This window comes from Manis pentadactyla, chromosome 8 (assembly GCF_030020395.1).
Source record: "Manis pentadactyla isolate mManPen7 chromosome 8, mManPen7.hap1, whole genome shotgun sequence".
Lineage (NCBI taxonomy): Eukaryota > Metazoa > Chordata > Mammalia > Pholidota > Manidae > Manis > Manis pentadactyla.
Genome location: NC_080026.1, coordinates 4,237,719 through 4,256,161, shown reverse-complemented (window position 1 = coordinate 4,256,161; position 18,443 = coordinate 4,237,719). Strand labels below are relative to the sequence as shown.

General features: G+C 63.7%; 1 protein-coding gene across 1 annotated transcript in view; it reads left to right on the top strand.

Annotated features, from left to right (window-relative positions):
- HS6ST1 (heparan sulfate 6-O-sulfotransferase 1) overlaps window positions 1-18,209 on the top strand; it is a 32,910-nt gene extending 14,701 nt beyond the window's left edge. The window contains exon 2 of the mRNA XM_036884111.2: window positions 15,110-18,209. Coding sequence (XP_036740006.1) covers window positions 15,110-15,818 — 709 coding nt within the window. The 3' untranslated portion in view covers window positions 15,819-18,209. The remainder of the gene's footprint in view (window positions 1-15,109) is intronic.
- The last annotated feature ends 234 nt before the right edge of the window (window positions 18,210-18,443 follow it).

The following is an 18,443-nucleotide window of genomic DNA, read 5'->3' as shown; positions in this document are numbered from 1 at the left end:
GGTGGAGGCTGGAGGTGGGGGCTGAGCTATCATGGCCTCGGGGACCCTGGATTTACGGCAGATCCCTGCACAGGGTCATTTACGGCTCTGGGGGCTCCTGAGTCTCCAGCTGTAATAGACTGTGCTCCCCTCCAGGGCATGGGGGCTCCGGAAGACAGGAAGTTTATGGCCCAGCTGGCGCCGCTCACGGGCCTGGAGCCTCACGTTCCTGTGTTTCCTGATTCGCACCAGGGATGTGTCAGCCCGCGGACAGTGCAGGAGGCCACAGGCCGTGGCTCAGTAGATAAGGCCCTAAGGCGCGGGGGAAGTGCTCCCACTGATGGGAAGGGCTGCAGCGGCGCCCTGGAGGGGTGGGGGCCGGGGTCCTTTGGCTAAGCCTCCAGACAGCCTGGGCCTCGTTCGCGCTGCTTGGAAGCGTCCGAGTGCGTGTCTTCCTGCCTCTGCATCCCTCTGGGGCCTGCTGGGCCTGCCGGGCAGTGGGACCGTTGCGCTGCTGGCCGTGGTGCGCCCCTGCCTCAGCCCCTTCCTCCACCGGGCCCGTGGCTTGTCACCGCTGCTCCCCCCTCATCCTGGGGAGACCCCCTTCCTCTCGAGGGCTGGGAGGAGTCTTGGTTTCTGGAAATCAGGAAGCCACCCTCCCTGCCTTCCAGCTCGGTTGAGGAAATTACCCGATGAGTAGATGATGACGAGGTTACCACCCCAGGGTGCCTCTGCTCTTGGTCATCTGGCGCGAGCACCACGCTCCTCGGTCAGGGTCGCTCCAAGCCCCAGCCTTTCTCCGAGTCCTTGTTGTGCCCAGGCCAGGCTGGCCGGGAGACTGGGACAGATGAGGCAGGCTGGTGAGAGAAGAAAGCAGCGTCCAGACATCTGCCGCATGGTGGGGAGTGGGGTGTGTCCAAGAGGAAAGAGAAGGGGAGCAGTAGAGCCCTGCAGAGGGAGAGGGGTATGCAGGTGGGACCTGGGCCCCATGGTTCCCGCTGCATGCATAGGGCTGGGCCCTGGGGGAGGCTGCACAGCCTGGAGGGAGCTGTGCAGGGAGCAGCCCACCCGGGCCTTGGAGACAGAAGTCCTTGGGCTGTGCACAGACGAGGGGCCTGCACCCCACAGGGGACCCCCGCCGTGGGCCTGGGCAAGCTCCCATGTGCTTCCAGGGCCCTTCGGTAGCAGGAGTGGGAACAGAATTGAGGGGCAGGAATCGCCACGGGGGTGGAGAGAACAGGGCCAGACAGGAGGGAGGCTAGCCTGCCAGGGAGCCCTAAGGAGTCCATCCCCCAGGGGCGTGGCACTCAGAGGGGAGCCTCAGCCACACCCGGGGGCTACAGCGGTGGGTCCCCCCTTATCTGTCAGCCCTGCCCCGAGGTAGGGATGTGGGGCTAAGTGCGCACCTGTCTCATGGCCGGGACCTTGGTGCTGAGAGGTACACAGGCCTTCAGATCACTCACAGGATGCACAGAAGTGCCAGGAGGTGGGGAGATCTCAGGGTTCTGTCTGCTGCCTCCAGTGGGAAAGCAGGGTGGGCGCCCTGTCGGGCGGGGGCTGTCCTCGCTCATGGAGAAGCACTGGTGGCCGGGTGGCCGGTGGACAGGCAGATGCCCACCACGGCCCCCTGGGAGGCCGCCCCCCCCTGCACAGTGTTGTTCAGAATCTCCCGCATCTCAGGCACCCTCCTGTGTGAGTCACACCGTCAGCTGATGGCACCCCGTCTGCCCCCAAGCCCGCCCCCACGTGCTCAGTGAGTCACTGGCCCTCCCCCCTCATACCATGTCCCTTGGCCTGCAGCCCTTGGGTGCCCCCAAGTCTGGGCCCCACTCACTTCTTCAGATGCTGTTCCCTCTGCTCCAAAACACCTGAATGCTGGTTCCACTGTGTACCACTGCCCATTCATGGGGGTGTCTCCCGCAACCTGTACCCAGGGGTTCTGCGTAGACTGCCAGCCCTCCCCCGAGGAGAGGGCGCCACCCTGGGGCTCTGCAGCAGCATGCCCCCTGTGGCCCCTGTCCCCATCCTGGGAAGTCCTGGGGGCAGGCACTTTCTGCCTGCTTTTCCTGGGAGCAAGGTCCCTGGGCTCCTGGGCTCAGAACCCTCTGCAGTGCAAGGCTCGAGCCCCAGGTTGTGTCTCTGTCCGGACAGGCTCAGGCCCACTGCGTCCTCGTGGCCCAATGGCATGGGTGCCCCGAACACCAAGCCTGGGGTGAGGCAGTGTGCAGTGGAGCCTGCCCTGCCAGTGTCCTTTGGGCTTGGACTGCATGGAAGGATGGACAGGCGGGGGCAGCCGGGAACAGCCCTCTCGCATGCCCCTCCCCACCCTTCCACCCAAGCTGGTCCTGTGCTAGGGAGCCTGGGGCCTGCCCTGCCCTGCCCTGCCCTGCCCAGCCAGCTCCCTCGCCCCGCCCAGCGCAGCCCCGAGGTGGCTCCTGGGCAGGCATGCGGGGCCTTCTCCTGGACCAGACCCTCTCCCCTGGTGGGCGTTTGCCTGGGCAGCCTCACAGGGGCATGCACTTAGGGGACCCTTGCCCTGAGGGAGTCGGACAGAGGACAGGGAGGTGTGTGTGCTCAGGCGGGGATGAGCCCAAGGGAAGTGCCAGGCCGCTTTGCTCCGGGACCCAGGCAACAGCCCCTGCTGCCACCTCTGTCTCCTGAGCACACCCACACCTGCCACGCGTGGAAAGGGGGCCTGAGGTAAAGCAGCAGGAGCTGAGGCTGGGAGAGGCCCTGGCCCCACATCCCGCCTTCGTGTGCCCTCCCCACCCACCATGCTCCAGGCAGGGCATCAGCCTCAGGAGGCCCCAGGTCCCGCAACCAGGGGCTCCCCTGGGGTCAAGGCTGGCCTGCTGAGCTCACCCAGTGCCTGAGCCTCCCTGCAGAGTCCTGGGCCCCAGGAAGGCCCACTGCCTCCTGCTGCCCCCCAAGCACCAGGAACCCCAGCCGTCTGAGAGCCACAGACCCTTTACTGTTGAGCACCTGCGTCGCAGGCCGAGGTCACTGTGCGTGGGAAGGAGCCCCTCCTGCCGCTGGGGCTCTGAGGGTGACATCCCAGCCCCGATGCCCACTCATAGGGGCCCTGCGAAGACATTTTATCGTGCAAGCCCAGCCCCTGGGTACAGCGGGAGCCGCACCGGGGAGCTTGGGAGTCTTCAGAGGCAGTGCACGGACTCCTCCCGCTGAGGACTGTATGGTATTTTGGATATTTCATGGTTAAGGGAATGGTCTTCTATTCCTCCTTTAGTGAGAGCTTTTTGGTATGAACAGGTTATTTAACTTGAGCAAGTGCTTCTCACACATCTGTTGAGATCTGCAGTCTGTCGATGTGATGTTCACACGTGGATTTTCTCACGTTAAACCATCCTTGCATACCTGGGATAACCTGACGTGATCATAATGAGGTTTCTTTCGTATGTTCTACTGGATCTGATTTGATACGGTTCTTGTTCAGGATTTTTTACATCCGTATTATGAATGAAAAGGGCTGTAACTTTCCTTCCCACCTGTGTCTGATTGGGGTTTTGCAGTCATACTGGCCTCATAGAATGAACTGGGGATTTGTGTTTCTTTGTTGTCTAGAAAAGTTTGCAAAAAGTTGGACAATCTGTTCTTTTAAAATTTGGTAGAAATAGCCTGGCATTTTCTTTGCAGGAATTTCCCCCTACATACTTATTTTGGGAGATGTCTCTACAGAGTAGTTGAAGTAGTAGTAAAACCTCAGACTTTTCACGTAGACACACTGCTTGTCAACGCTTTGCCATTTGGGTGCACCTGCTCGGGCATATGTGCTCTCTTGCTCTCTACATACCTGTGTGTGTGTGTGTGTGTGTGTGTGTGTGTGTGTGTGTGTGTGTACTTCCGTGTGCATATACCTGCACTCCTGTGTCGGGGGTGGGTCTAGTGGGCAGAACTGTTTGAAAGGGAGCTGCAGGCGTCCCTCTGTACCTTGCTCCCAGGCCCCTGCTTCTCCCCCCTCGGGCCCAGGTGGCCCTGTGTGAGCATGTGAGGAGGAGCCTCAACGCGGAGTGAGAACAGAGTGAGCCCGAGGGCGCCCCGCGGGCACTCAAGCTGATGGCCAGTGGGGACCAAGGCTGTGCGGACAGTGTCTCAGGCAAGGCAGCAATGGCCCCACACAGGGAGGGCAGCACAGTCTCCGTCCTTAGGGTGGGGGCGGGTGTTAGATGGAAGCAAAGTCACTCCTGCCAGGTGTCAGGAGCCAGAAAGTGCCAGGCAGCGGGTACAGAAGATGATCAGGAGCCCCGGCATGGGGTGAGTGGCCCTCGAGGCCTGGTAGGGTTCACATCCTGGTCAGTGCCCACGCAGCTGGGGCGGTGCAGGGGCTGTTCAGTGGCGAGGTGGGGAGCTGGCTCTCACTCCCTCCTGCTCTCGGAGGGCCCGGGCAGGGCACCACCTCTGACACTCAGTCAGGAGTGTGGGCCTGGGGCTGCCCCAGGCATGGTGGGCTTGGGGACAGTGGTGAGTGCCCAGAAAGGCAACAGCCAGTCCCTCTACCCACATTCCTCTTTGCAGAGCACATCTCTGTAGAGTCCCACGCGTGGGTTGGTGGAGAGCAGCCCCAGGCCGGCCTCGCTGGGAGGGGTTGCCAGTATGTCCCCACCGTGCGTGGGGCTTCCAGAGCCCCCGGCAGCCGCAGCCTCCTGTTCACCTGCCAGGAGGAGCCGCTGTAGGCCTAGCATTCCAGCCCTCGGTGCCCAGCACCCCCCCACGCACACACACCTCAGTGCCAGTGCTGTCAGGACAGCAGCTCCTGGTACAAGGCCTCCCGGGAGCCTCATGCGCCCTGGCACGTGCGGTGGCACCTGGCACACAGCTGAGCAGCGCAGGCGCAGTGCCTGAGCCCCGGGACCTGGATGTCTGCTGGATGCTGGTGCAGCTGGGTCGGCCCTGGTCCCGAATGCAGAGTGACAGGCCTGGAGCCAGGACGGCAGACCTGTGCTGGGGCCTGGCAGGAGGCCCAGGCAGGGCAGGTGTGCGCTCCCATCCGGACGGCACTGCCCCGTGGACCCCCCTCGCCGTCCTCAGGCACCCAGGGGCACCCAGGCACAGCCTCGGAGGCTGCGGGCCCGAGCGGGGTGGGGGGTGGCGGGTGGCGGCGGTAGCTCACTCGTTTCCTGAGAACTTTGCTGACCTTGTAGATCGGGAGCGAGGGGGTTTTACCTGCCCGTGTGTGCCGCTGTGGACTCCGTCGGGGAGGAGGAGAGCGACCGTTCAGGCCTTTCCTGAGGCTGAACTAATATGAACTGTTTTTCTTCATATTTTTTCAACGACTTGGAATTTTGGAAGAAGAATGGAAATGTCATTTTTCCCACTGTTTAATAACAATGTTCTTTCCTTGTTGAAACCACAAAGTCCATTCCTCTCCTCACAACCGTGCACTTAAACAAGCTGTAGTCAGGTCCCCTGGACCACCTCCCTGCCTGCCTGGCATCCCCCTCTCCCTCTGGGGGTTTGTTAGAAAAGCAGCGCCCCGGCCCCCTGGCCTCCGCCAGGCCTGCTCCTCCAGAGCTCAGCCCAGAGGTCACGTTCCCAGGTCCTGCCTGGCCCTGGGTCGCAGTCGGGCACACGGCCCTTTTCCTGCTGACACTTGCTTACCTGGGTATTTCACAGCCGTGTTTCCAGCCCCTCCAGCTGCCGCAGGAGGGCAGGGCCGTCGCCCTTGCCATATAGCAGGCACTCCTGTGAGGGAGGGAGGGGGAAGTCAGAGGGAGGGCACCAGGGAGCCGAGGCAGGAGCAGAGCTGAGGGGAGGCCACCCTCACACCCTCCGTACCTGCCCTGCCGGGCCTGTGAATTCTGCACCTCTAGGCTGGGCTGCTCCTTTGCAGACCACCTCTCACCAAATCCTTGCAGGAGTCTGGGAGGCCCAGGAGGCTGTTACTGAGGCTCAGAGGGGCCACATGGGCAGGGGAGAGCTGGCAGATCTGCCCCTGGACCTGTCCCCTCTGAGGACGCCGCAGATGGAATGGACAGGGTGCCAGGCTCCCACAGCCTTGCCCCGTGGTGGTCTCACCCGCTCGGCCTCCTTGCCTCACAGCTGTTTGAGGGCACGTGGCTGCTGTGTTTCCGTGCTGGCCCAGGGAAGGGGTCGGAGCTCTCAGCCCACGGTACCACCCCCTGTAGAAAAAGCCCAGGCCCAAGCCAGCACCAGGCAGTGACTGGCAGCCAGGGATGCCCACATGGTAGGGGGCAGGATTTAGCCTAGCAGATGGTACGCGAGAAGGTGCCCGGGAGGGTCCTTCCACTGTCGGGCTTGCTAGAAGGCCCCATCTCCAGGTCCCGTAGTCCCCGGCCAGACAGCCCCCCATCTCCGAGGCCTGCCCCCTTCACTGGACCTGCTGGCACCCCTGTGCAAGAGCTCTGCTTACGCAGTCCCTTGTTCTGACAGCCCCCTCCCAACAGCGAGGGCCCAGCACCTGGCCACTGGGTACAGGCCAGCCTGGGGGCAGAGGGTGCACCGTGTGCTGGGACCTTACCACCAAAACCCCTGCAAGCCCTGCCCGTTCTCGGGACTTTGAATGCCAGGGGCTGTGGAAGCACATGGGCAGAGGCCAGCACCCTGGGCACCCTGCGGCCTCGGGTGGGCTCTGACCCCCTCCACGTGGGGGCTAGGCTGTGTAGCAGGGGTGAGGCGGGGCTAGGGGCTGGGCTGCTGGGGTCTGAGGGGAGGCTCCCGGCAGCTCTCCTTGCTCCCCTGCTGGTCCCTGCCTTTGCAGGGACACAAGTCCTGTGAGTCAGGCAGGCCCCGCCTCACAGCCTGCGGTGGGGTCCCCGCCCATCTGGCTTCCCGGCAGGAGGCAGGAGCGCATCAGGACCCCCAGCTCTGTGTCTGCACAGTGTTGTCCACCATCTGCCAAGAGGCAGGAGGCCGGAGCTGGAGGGCTGGGGAGAGCGTCCCGGAGCCCGTCGGCATCCCCGGTGCCCCCCAACTGCAGTGCGGACGCCCCTCAGGCAAAGAGCTGTGCCTGTTGGGTAGCATTTCATCTCACGTGGGCATGTCCTTGCTCTGGACGTGCAGTTCCTTTATTTAGAGCCCCCTGACCTCTAACTCACTCACTGCACTTTAAAGGAAATGGTGTAAATTATGTTCATAGTTTAGTTTAAAAATACCGCTGTTCTGGCTGCCGTGTGTCAAGTGGTCAGCAGGTGGCCAGGCCAGCCTGGCGGGGCGGCGGCTCAGCAGCTGCAGTTCTCATCGGGCAGTTAACCTGGGCCCAGGTGGGCCAGCTCCAAGCCTAGCTTCGTGGCCAGGTTTGCTCTTTGACCTCCCTGGGCCTCGGTTTCCTCATCCTCAAAACGGGGGTCTTTCTCTCCTACAGGGTCCCTGTGAGTGTCCAGGACGGCCTGGGTGAAGCACCTGGGCGCTTTAATTAAGCAGTTCACGTACTGCTGAGCTGCTGACACCCCAGCCCGGCTGACCTCACCCCCTCTGATCGTTACCAGCCCCTTAGTACATTGGTCCTGAATAGATGGATTCGGTTTAGAGGCCAAAATTAGGTGGCAGTTTATTCTCCTGCCTTTGAAAAGGAGCCCAGCACACAGGCCAGGCCGGTGATGCCATTCACCTCTCTGGCTGTTGGCCTCCCACCTGTGCAGCTGGGGCCGCCACCCAGAGCTTCCACTCTGGTGTCCCACCAAGGCCTGTGCCGGCTGCCGGCTCTGCCCGCCCTGGGAGGCCCGAGAGGCCGAGGGCTGCGGGAGGAGAGGTGGGCACTGACGCCTGCGCACGCACAGTGCCTGGCCGCTGATGTGGAGGGGCTGCTCTCCGGCCCCAGGCATTTGGGCAGCAGAGTCAGCTCATCATGGCTGCCCTGTGGACACATTACCCGGGCAGGGAGGGCCTTACACAAGCATTTCAGCTTGGCACTTGGAGCGGGACTCCCTAGCCTGCCACTGCCAGCTCAGCAGCGTGACCTGGGTTTTTCCTGCAGGTGCCAGGCGGGAGGGCCATGCCGGTGGGAGGGGCGGGGCACCCCTGCAGCTCTGGGCCTGGTGCAGGGGGAGAGCGGCAGCAGGGTGAGTGGGGAATGTCCCCTGCTCACTGCGCAGGAGCTGGTCTGTCTCACGCCCGCCCGCTGCTCCTTCCCGCTCGGCTTCCTCTCCCTCCGGCCGCCCCACGCACCCAGCCAAGCCTTCTTCCGAAGGAGGCCCACGAGAACCGGGTTTAGAGAGGGGCCTCTGCCTGGGGAGCTGCCCCCGCCGGCTCCTTCCCGTCCCAGGAAGCAGGAGGCGGCGGCCGGGCTCATGCAGGGCACCCAGCAGCGTCCACCTTGCCTCAGGGGTCGGAGCCAAAAAAAAGACTTGCATCCACTCCAAGGCCCTGAACCCCCGTCTGCGTTCTGTGCTGTGCGGTTTGCCGTGTGAACCCAGAGCTGGTCCATGAACGTGCAGGACTTTCCACGGCCAGCAGGCCAACCGAAGCAGCAGGACCAGGCTCCTGGGCCACCGGCACCTGGCCTGGCGCGGGCAGCAGGCAGTCCTGACCCGGCTCGGCTCAGGGCGCTGACCGCCCCAGCCACGGTTCATGCCCCGGGCTCCCAGCGCTGGTACCCCCCACCTGCAGGCCGTTCTCTTCCCGTAGCAGGCACCCGGCCTCACTCCCGCGCCCTGTGATGCCCCTCAGGCCCTGGGACGGACAGAACTAGAGCAAGGCTGCGGGGCTTCCGCAAGTCAGCCCCACCTGGCCCGCGTGCAAAGGTCAGGTCAGCGCCCCTCACCTGGGCGAGGCTCACGGTGCACCCTCCCTCTGAACTTCCTGGGTGACCTTTGTCCTCACGAAGGGACTCAACCCGAGGAGGCCGCAGCACGCAGCTGGAGTGGGAAGGGTACAGGTGCCCCTCACAGACTCCCCACATCCCTGGGACCCCCAGGCCCGTCCGGGGGAGCCGGCAGCAGCAAGTTCCTATTCCTGCCTTGAAGCCAGTTCCCCATGAGCTCTGCTTGTGACCCGCAGCAGTTTTCCCCCAGTGACTGTGCATCTAGAAGTGATACAACAGTATTTCTTTTCTACAGAAAGACTTTGTGATTCTGACTCTAAATAGTGTCCTCAGCCACAATTAGGAAGCCTCAACTCGGTGGGCACTGCTAGAAAAAACCGCCTTTACCTCAGGCTCTGAGTGTGAGACTTGTGAGTTACACCCTTGTTCACAAAACCCCTGCCCTCAAGCCCGCAGCCCAGGAAGGAGGTGAGGGGGCAGTGCACCCCCTGCAGCCACCGGCCAGCTGGCATTTTGTCATGGAGGACAAATGAATGCAAAGCTTGCAAAGCTGGCCTCATCTGATGGCCTCTTTGCAACCCAACACCCCATTCTAGGCAACAGGGATGTTTTTATAACCCTTATGTCATAATTTCAGTTGTTTAAGTTTACATCATGTATGGTCATTGCAGATAATACAGAAACGTGTTAAGGAAGTGTTAAAATAACCCATTTGGACATGGGTGTTGCTGAACTTTAAGTTTTTCTCTAAGTTTGAAAAAGGTATCAGAAAAAATGCATAATCTCTCCATCCTGAGACGGCCATTTAACGGCACATGCTCACCCTGGGCGGTGACCCCGGCCGGCACGGGCACCCCTCCGCGTCCACGGTCTAGGGAGCGCCTGCCATTGGCACCCAGCACATCCCCCGGGTTCCCTGCCTCCTGTGAGGGCTAGCCCTCACGTCCACAGAGGCCTCACCGTCGCAGCCTTCTGGTCAGGGCAGACACCTCCCTGGAAGTGGGACTGCCGATCGAGCCCCTCACCAAGCCGCGGGATTCCGGCAGCCACCCCGGCTCTGGGCTTCCCACCGGCCTGGCCAGGCTTGAAGTCCTGGTTCTGGTCTGAGTCCTGGGCCCCCAGGAGGGCTGGGAGGGGGTGGATTCAGGCATGCGCTTGGGTCAAACCCACACTCGCAGGGCAGGGAAGGGAGATGGCCGCTGGCGTGGCCCTCGGGGGGAGCGAGGAGCCCGTGTGCAGCCAGCAGTGTCTGCCGAGCGGTGCGGGTGCGAGGCCTCACCTTGGCTTGGTCACCCCACCTCTGCGAGCCCAGTGTCCCCAACACTGGTGAGCTGGATGCGGGTTGGCTGCTAGTCAGAACTGTGGGCTCTGGTTTGCCTGACGCCACAGGAAAGCAGCGGGAGGAGGAGGGGCTCCTGCGGACACAGCAGGAGGGGTGTGTCCTTGATGCCAGCCCTGGGCAGAGCGGGGCCTCCGGCCCCCACCCCCGGCAGCTGCCCACGTGCACCCCGCCGTCCTCCCGGGAAGGAGCCCACAGCTCTCCCTCTGCCCCGGGGCTGTGTGCTGTCCACGCAGAGGGGCTCCAGGCCAGTGCTGGAGTTGTCCCGTAAGGGCTCAGGCTTGGAATCGTAGAGCTGGCCGCTCCGACGGCAGTGTCTGGACCCGAGATACTCCCTGCCCCTAGGCCCTTACGTGACTGTGGGACGTGCTACCCCAGTGCACAGAGAATGTCAGAACGCCTAGGTCACAGAAAGCAGTAGACCGAGTGTGATCGAGTACGGGAGCACACACGTGCCGGAGCTCTCAAGAGTGGTCGCCTTCGTGCACACTAGGATTAGCTCATAGCGTGAAATGCCTTTGAAGTCCCGTGTTTTATCTTCGAAATCCATGGGAATTTTGACTCTGCCATTACCCACCCTGGCCTGTTTTCTACAGAATGAACAAGACCCTTCTCAGTCTGGCCCTGCCTGTGCCTCGGGCCCCCACAGTCCCACCCTCTCTGAGAAGCTGCCCCCGCCCCCGGCCCCTCTGGGAGTGGAGCCCCAGAGGGCCCTCAGCCCTCCCGGCGCCGGTCACCTCCTGCTGTCCTTGTTGCCCACCCCACCTCTGAGCGTCAGCCTCGGCCAGTGGGGCAGTGCCAGCCCTCAGGGCCCCTGCCGAGCATTGAGGGAGAGCTTGGGGCCTTCCGAGGGCCTGTGTGGGGCCGCTGGCTTCCTTCTCCCTCCCTTGCCCTGTGTCTCCCACCTAACTGCAGTCATTCCCACTGGGGAGCCCGGATCATGGCTCCCCAGCCCCAAGTTCCATGGAGGCAGAGGAACTGCGCCTGGCGCCCTCCCTGCACCCCTTGGCCCAGCCCCAGACGGGCTGCACAGCCGCCGTGGACGCTAACCAACACCACGGCCTGGGTAGTCGCCCCCGATTGGGTCAGGACCCGGTCACTGCAGGGAAGTGGAGGACCGGGTGGCAGTCTCCTTGTCTCTGCGGCCCCGGGTGATGGGCTTTCTTGCCGTGTCGGCCACCGTGCGCACAGAGCACATGGGCCTGCCTCCCCAGAGCGCGGGTCCACTCAGGTGGGAGGAGGAATGGAGACCTGGGGGTGGCAGGTGGCAGGTGCACAGACGGACGTGCGCACCACGGCGGAGGCACAGCCTCGGGCAGGGCCTCATGCCACGTCCTGTCCCTGCCAGCGGGCTGTCCAGGCCACTGACTGGATGGACGGTCACCAGCAGCCGGCGGTGCTGAAGGTTCAGAGGAAGGGATGTGGGCAGGGCCTTCTGTCATCCCTCGGTCCCAGCGTGTGCCCTGCGCAGGGTGACAGTGCTGTCAGCCTGCTGCCTGTCCACAGGCAGGACAGTCTGGCCTGGGTAGTTTCTGGGGCCTGGGCAGAGCAGACAGCGGTGCTCCTCAGAGACCTGCACTGGAGGGCAGGGTGCCATGGGCACCCGCTTAGGTCAGGACATGGTTCAGGGCTATGCTAGCCGAACATGCTGGGAGCTTGCCACCCTGAAAGAGCAGCCAGTTACTAAAGAGGACCCCCAGCCCCTTGTGCTGGGATGGGCAGCAGTGAAGGGGAGGCCTGTTTGCACCCCCAAGGCCGTCCTGGATGGGAAGCCATCCCAGCCAGATGCTGCAGCCTCGGGAGCTGTGCTTCCCTTCCATGGGGCCTCAGAGCGGCCGACTCATTAATGTGCGGTCAGTTCACAAGCCACGGGGCAGCCCCGACTGTCCCGGAAAGCCAGCCACCCTCACCATTCCCAGAGGTGGTGCCCGCAGGGGTCCGCCACCCCTCCCATGGAGGCGCTAGCACGGAGGAAGGGGAGAGGACGAGGGGTGGAGGAAGGGCCGAGACCCCTGGAGTTGTTGGGCACCAGAGGTGGCGGGGAGGCCTTGCAGGCAGAGGTGGGGGGAGCCTTGGAAGCAAAGCTGGAAGGGACCAGCGGCTTTGGAGAACTGGCTGCCGGTTTGGCGAGGAGGCCGGGCCAGCTGGGCTTTTCAGGACACCCTGGGGAGTCCTGGTTTAGTTTGTAAAACTTTTTAAAACTGTGTTCCCTGTCACAGACTGTTTGGGACACGTGAAGGACCTTGGGGGATGTGCGTAGAAAACACAGCCTTAAAAACACGCGTTGGGGCTGCCTGTCTCACACGGGAGCCACCGCAGGCTAGTGCCGCCCTGCACCCCCACCCCAAAACACACTGGCTGACTCGTACAAACGCCCGTGTGCATCACTTTATCACCCTTTGCTTAAATAGTTTCAACACTTGTGTGCACCACTAAGTACTTCCTTTGGTTAAATTTTGCAACTTGATAAACAGCGTCATCGTACTGTTGAGTTTTCTCTGTTTGCCTTTTCTCTGCATCATCTCATTCATCAAATCTCCCCACGTTGTTGGGACTCACTGAGCAGTGCAGCGCTGGAAGAATGCCACTGCCGAACGTGTGCCCCTGGGGTGGCCAGCCTCGCCCCCACCTGCCAGTGCACAGCCAGGGCCTCCCTGGGATGTGCGTCAGGAGGCTCGGGGGCCCCGGGTGAGTGTGCGGTGCCTTCCGCCTCCGGGAAGACTCTCCCTGACAGCCGCCCCGCCATTGACCCCCTAAAGCAGCCGTCGACAGCCTGTCTGCTGCTCCCGTGGAATCCCGTCGTGGCTTCGTGCACCCCACTGGCCCGTTCCCAGGCGAGAGGTCAGGGCCCATGGGATGGGAGGAGGTCCCTGCGGGGCCTGGGGGCACATGCAGAGCCCAGCTGGCACACACGTGTGCCCACAGCCCAGCTGCACTGGCTTATGCGTGTGCCTCTGGGTGTCCCTGTGCCCGTTGCTCCGTCTTCCTGTCTTGGCCTCTTCAGAAGCACCTGCATGGTCAGGATTTGTAGACGTCTGACCCTTGGCCGCTGGAAAGTTAGCCCTTGGATGAGCTGACCTCCCTTGCCCGGCCACATCGAAGGCCTCCTCAGGCCATAGGCCATCCAGCCTGGGTCGGCAGAGGAGCCTGGTTCCTCCCCGGGGGCAGAAGGTGCCGCAGGAGGTGACCACCCTGAGGGACCCTCTGCCGAGGACTCTGACCCTTCCCAGCACCAGCCCCCTGCCTGCCCATGCCCCCCACCGAGGACAGCAAGTGAGCCCACAGTCACGTGGAGTGACTGCTCTGACAGGCCCAGGCTTCAGGGACCCTGAGACCTCAGCCAGCGCCACCTGGTAGAGGAGGATGCAAGCTGGGCCACCGCCCTGGGCTGTGTGGGAGCCAGGGAGGCCGAGGCGGCCGCTGGTCACGGTGCCCCCTCGGCAGTGCGCTCAGGAGCTTCACAGGCGGATCGGGCTGCCAGCCTACCTGCACAGGAGGGGCCGGAACCAGGAGCCCATGGTCGGCGCCTGGGCCAGGGTGGGGCGCAGGGGGAGGACGCCTCCAGCGCGACCGCGGCCTGAGTGGAGAGGGCAGCTAAGAACTCAGGCTCTGGGGAAGGGCCAGGGGTCGGCATGCCCACCCTACTCTACTCTGCCCCCTCCGCCAGCCCTTAGTCTGTAGTCCCTGGGGTGCCCACATCTGCCCAGGCCCTCTCCCCGCTGTCCGCCAGAGCCCCTAGGGGTAGGGCCTGGGTCTGCCTGGCACAGCTTAGCCCACAGGGCCACAGGGATGTCAGGCGGCTGGATTCCTCAGCGTCCTTTGCATAGCAGGACCAGTCATTCTGTCCGGACCAGGGTGGGGGACCCAGGGGACCCCAAGCCCCCTGAAAGAAAGTGCTTCAGAACTGCCACCGTGCAGTTTTCTGGATGTGCCCACCTTAGGCTGGGTGGCGTACAGGGGAATCCACCCCCTTTGCCCCCCTGCCCCTAGATGTGAAGTCAGATCGGCACTGCCATTGGACCCCACGGGTGCTTGGCCCCTGGAGGGCCCCCAGAGAGCAGTGAGGGGTGGCAGATGAACTGGGTGCTCTTGTCAGGCCTGGAGGAGGAGGGGCGGCGTGGCTGCACTTGGTGCTGCCCTCTGTGGGAGTGCAGGGCAGGGGGGGGTGCTGGGTGCTGGAGCTGCTCCCCGAGAGGGGGGTGTGGGTCCCACTCTAGAGGACAGGACTTCCTAGGCAGCCTGCCCATGCCCCTATTCTCACCCCCCTGTGCACGGTGCCGCCGGCCCTGGAGGCGGGGGCCTCCAAGAGTAACCGCCAAGCGCCTGCAGCAGGGGTGGGGGGACGCCCACACACACACCCCAGGCCTGTCCCAGGAACTTCTGCAGGCCGCCCCACAGCCCTGGGTGTCCTGTCGGGACAATCACAGCACAGCGGGCAGGGACGTCAGCCGTCCTGGCAGCCTGGCACTGGGGGAGCTTTCCTGAAGGCACTTCTCCCACGGCGCAGGTGCCCCTTGCGTACAGCAGGGGGAAGGTCGCACCTGGGGGGACATTGCGAGTTCTAAGGTACGGCTCCCCTGGGGGTCCTGAGTTGGTGGTCTGGTGTGCCCCTCCCCCCTGGACTCGGCCAGGGCCCTGACCCAGGCCCTCCCATGGGCTTGAAGTGACTTCTGCTGTGTGGCCCCTTGGGCAGCGCCAAGCCTGCCACTGTGCGCAGCTCTGTGACCACGCGGTGGCATGGGCTCTCGGCCGCCCGACTTCACATCCCGCACAGGGCTCAGGAGGGTGCAGAGGCTGGGCACTGCAGACCCTGTGACGGTCACACTGGGCTCCCGGGACGGTGGCCACGTGTGGCCACGTGCCCTCTGCAGGTCACACCACATCCAAGGTCCCGAATTTATTCAGAAGAGGCCGTTTGGCGAACTAAACACAATGGTTGGTGTCAAGGGGAAGTCACTTGTCTGGGGTCCCAGCGCATGGGCTCCAGCCTCCTCCCCCCACCCGCAACAGCCCCACCTTGCACCCCCGCCTTACCCTCGCCCATCTCATTGCAGGAAGTTCTACTACATCACCCTGCTGCGGGACCCCGTGTCCCGCTACCTGAGCGAGTGGCGGCACGTGCAGCGGGGGGCCACATGGAAGACATCGCTGCACATGTGCGACGGGCGCACGCCCACGCCGGAGGAGCTGCCGCCCTGCTACGAGGGCACGGACTGGTCGGGCTGCACGCTGCAGGAGTTCATGGACTGCCCCTACAACCTGGCCAGCAACCGCCAGGTGCGCATGCTGGCCGACCTGAGCCTGGTGGGCTGCTACAACCTGTCGTTCATCCCCGAGGGCAAGCGGGCCCAGCTGCTGCTGGAGAGCGCCAAGAAGAACCTGCGGGGCATGGCCTTCTTCGGCCTGACCGAGTTCCAGCGCAAGACGCAGTACCTGTTCGAGCGGACGTTCAACCTCAAGTTCATCCGGCCCTTCATGCAGTACAACAGCACGCGGGCGGGCGGCGTGGAGGTGGAGGCGGACACCATCCGGCGCATCGAGGAGCTCAACGACCTGGACATGCAGCTGTACGACTACGCCAAGGACCTCTTCCAGCAGCGCTACCAGTACAGGCGGCAGCTGGAGCGCAGGGAGCAGCGCCTCCGGGGCCGGGAGGAGCGCCTGCTGCACCGCGCCAAGGAGGCGCCGCCGCGGGACGACGCCGACGAGCCGGGCCGCGTGCCCACCGAGGACTACATGAGCCACATCATCGAGAAGTGGTAGTGGGGGGCCGGGGAGATGGGACGGACCGACGGAGGGACGGCGCCCCAAATGCACGGCCCACAAGGGGCTGTGCCTGAACAGAGAGGGCGTGGGGCCGTGGTGGCTGGTGGGCTTGGTGCTTGCCCCTGCCAGCCCAGGGCTCTGAGACGCCAACCCACGCGGCCCCCCGGCCAGAGGAGAGGTACTTGAAGAACGCCCCACCAGGCCTGCACGCAGCCCCCTCCTCACTGGCACAGCAGCCGAAGGTTTGACAAGAAAAAGTGGCATCGGCGGAGTGGGCCTGCCAGGCCAGGATCCCCCATGCCCACTGTGCACACCCCCTTCTCCCAGCCCCACCCCTGCCCGGGCCAGCAGGGTTCCAAGACCAGCTCCAAGCACCTTCCCTGGGAACACAGGCAGCCCTTTGAGGTGTCGTCAGGAATGGAACCCCCGGGTTGCCCATCCCAAGGTCAGGGCCCACCCTTCCAGGCCCAGGGAATCCCACCCTGCTCTCTGGCTCAAGGTCAGCACCCACAGTCTGACTTCACGCTTTGGGTCAGGAAATCGAGGCCCATCTCCTGGGAGCTCAGCACCCTCTGCCCCATCAGACTGCAGAGGGCTGGGGGAGACGGGCCCTCACGCACTGCCCCCGTCCACAGGCAGACTGCGTCCCGAGAGTGGGGAGACTGGCCAGGAGTACTGCCACCCGGCCTTGGGGAGGACCGCCCCGCCAGACCAGCTCAGGCGGGTGGGGGGCTGGGAACCCGGAGCCCCCACCTGTTCTCCTTTCTGACCCTCTGAGATGTGTTAGCAGGCTGTCCACGGCCCCAGGCTCCTCGCTCGGTCGTTATTCAGGGCACACACCCCACTGTTCCCATGACCCCGTACATAGAGGTACAGCCCCTTCCGTTGGCTGGGACACAGCAGACCCAGCTGCTGCCCGTGAGCCGTGACTTGGGGCCACGGTGGCTCTGGATGGCCTGGAAGGGGACTCGGGCCTTCAAGTTCTCAACTACATTTGGGGAGAAACTGCCCTGGGTGGCTGTATGGTACCCAGATACACAGCCCTCCCCTCCCTGGGACCCCTGCATTCCCCTGCACCCCACCCCCACCCCCAGATGGTCAGGCCCTGTTCTCGGCAGATTGGAGAAGCCTTGTTCCCTATCCGGTACCCCATGCCCTACCCTCCTGGGCTAGAGGCCCTCCAGGCAGGCCTTCCCCGGTGAGGCTGAAGACCTTTCTGGGGAGCTGAGTGGGAGCCCCACAGCCAAGGTGGATGGGCACCCCGCCTCCCCAGGAGGAAGCACGCATGCTGGGGGCTGCGGGCCTGACTCACAGGGCGCAGTGAGGGCGATCCTACCAGGGCCCTCCCTTCCCTGCCCCAGGCTCCACTCGGCCTTCCCGGCTGTGCCCCCGTGGAGTCGGGGAGGCTGGGAGGAAGCAAGGGAGCTTCCACAGCACAGGGCAGGCTAAGGGGTGGGATGAGGTGGCCGCCCGGGAGGCACCAGCTGCAGTCGTTGGCCATCTGGCACAAGGGCCCTCCGGCTTCTTCGACCAGCCGCTTCGTCTTGCAGTCCTGGGCAGGGGGACCAGCAAGCCAGGGTGGGCACTGTACCAGCCCGGTGCATGACCACCCACAGGGTGCTTGCGGCATGCTGAGGTGCGTGCCAGGTGAGCGGCTCTGAGGGGTGGGAAGGTCAGCGTGGGGACTCTGAGGCTCATCGCTGGGGTGGGTGTGCTCCAGGGAGGAGGTGGGGGCTGGCCGAGTCCAGGCCCCGAGAGGAAAGCTCAGCCTGTTCTGCCCGAGCCCCTGGGCACCCATCCTGTGGCCTGGCTGAAGACAGCTCGAGATGGCTTCCTGTGTGGGCAGCCCTGAGCGTGGGACCTGGGCTGTACATATGGAGTGTTGTCCCTTACGGCCCGTTGTCCCAGTTCACACGGGCACACGGGGCTCCTCGGTTTCTCCCTCGCATCTGGAAAGCAGGCCCGACGCGCGCCGGTCCCTGGGCCCAGGGGCCCCGAGGCAGCACCGTCTGGCAGGGCGCCGGAGCCCCAGTGCGTCCCCCTGCGCTCAGGCCACCTGCCCCGAGGTGCAGCGGTCCCTGCCTCCTGCGGCCTCCTCGACGCCGCAGGCCCGCAGCGTCCCCTCCCGGGGAGGGACCGGGGGCGGCAGAACAGTCCGAGCAGTGAGTCTGTGAACTTTTTGGGAACTGGAAGTGTTTAACTTGAACCCAGGAGCGTTTAAAGCTTTATTTATTTATAGCTTCTTATTAAAAAAAAAAAGTGTTGAGAAGAAATCTTTTGGTTATTCATACAAAAAAATGAGTTGATGGAAAAGTCAGTCATAATCATCTAATTGTTTTTGTCTAGGTCAAGAACGAATGTCAGCAGATGAAATAAACCTGAAAAGGAGCCAGGGGCGCACTGTGGTCTGTGACGTAGCCCCCGCCCAGCGCGGCCCGGCCGCCAGCGGGTGATTTCCACGTGAACACCTGCGGCACCGGAGCCGGCGCAGGCACGGGGCCCAGTGGGCTGGGGTTCACACGCTCACCGAGGGGCGCCCCTTGGGGGTGAGAGCGTGACGGTCATCACCCCGAGTGATTCATCAACCGTTAATTACGGTGCGTGGAAAGGGGAGGCCGAGAG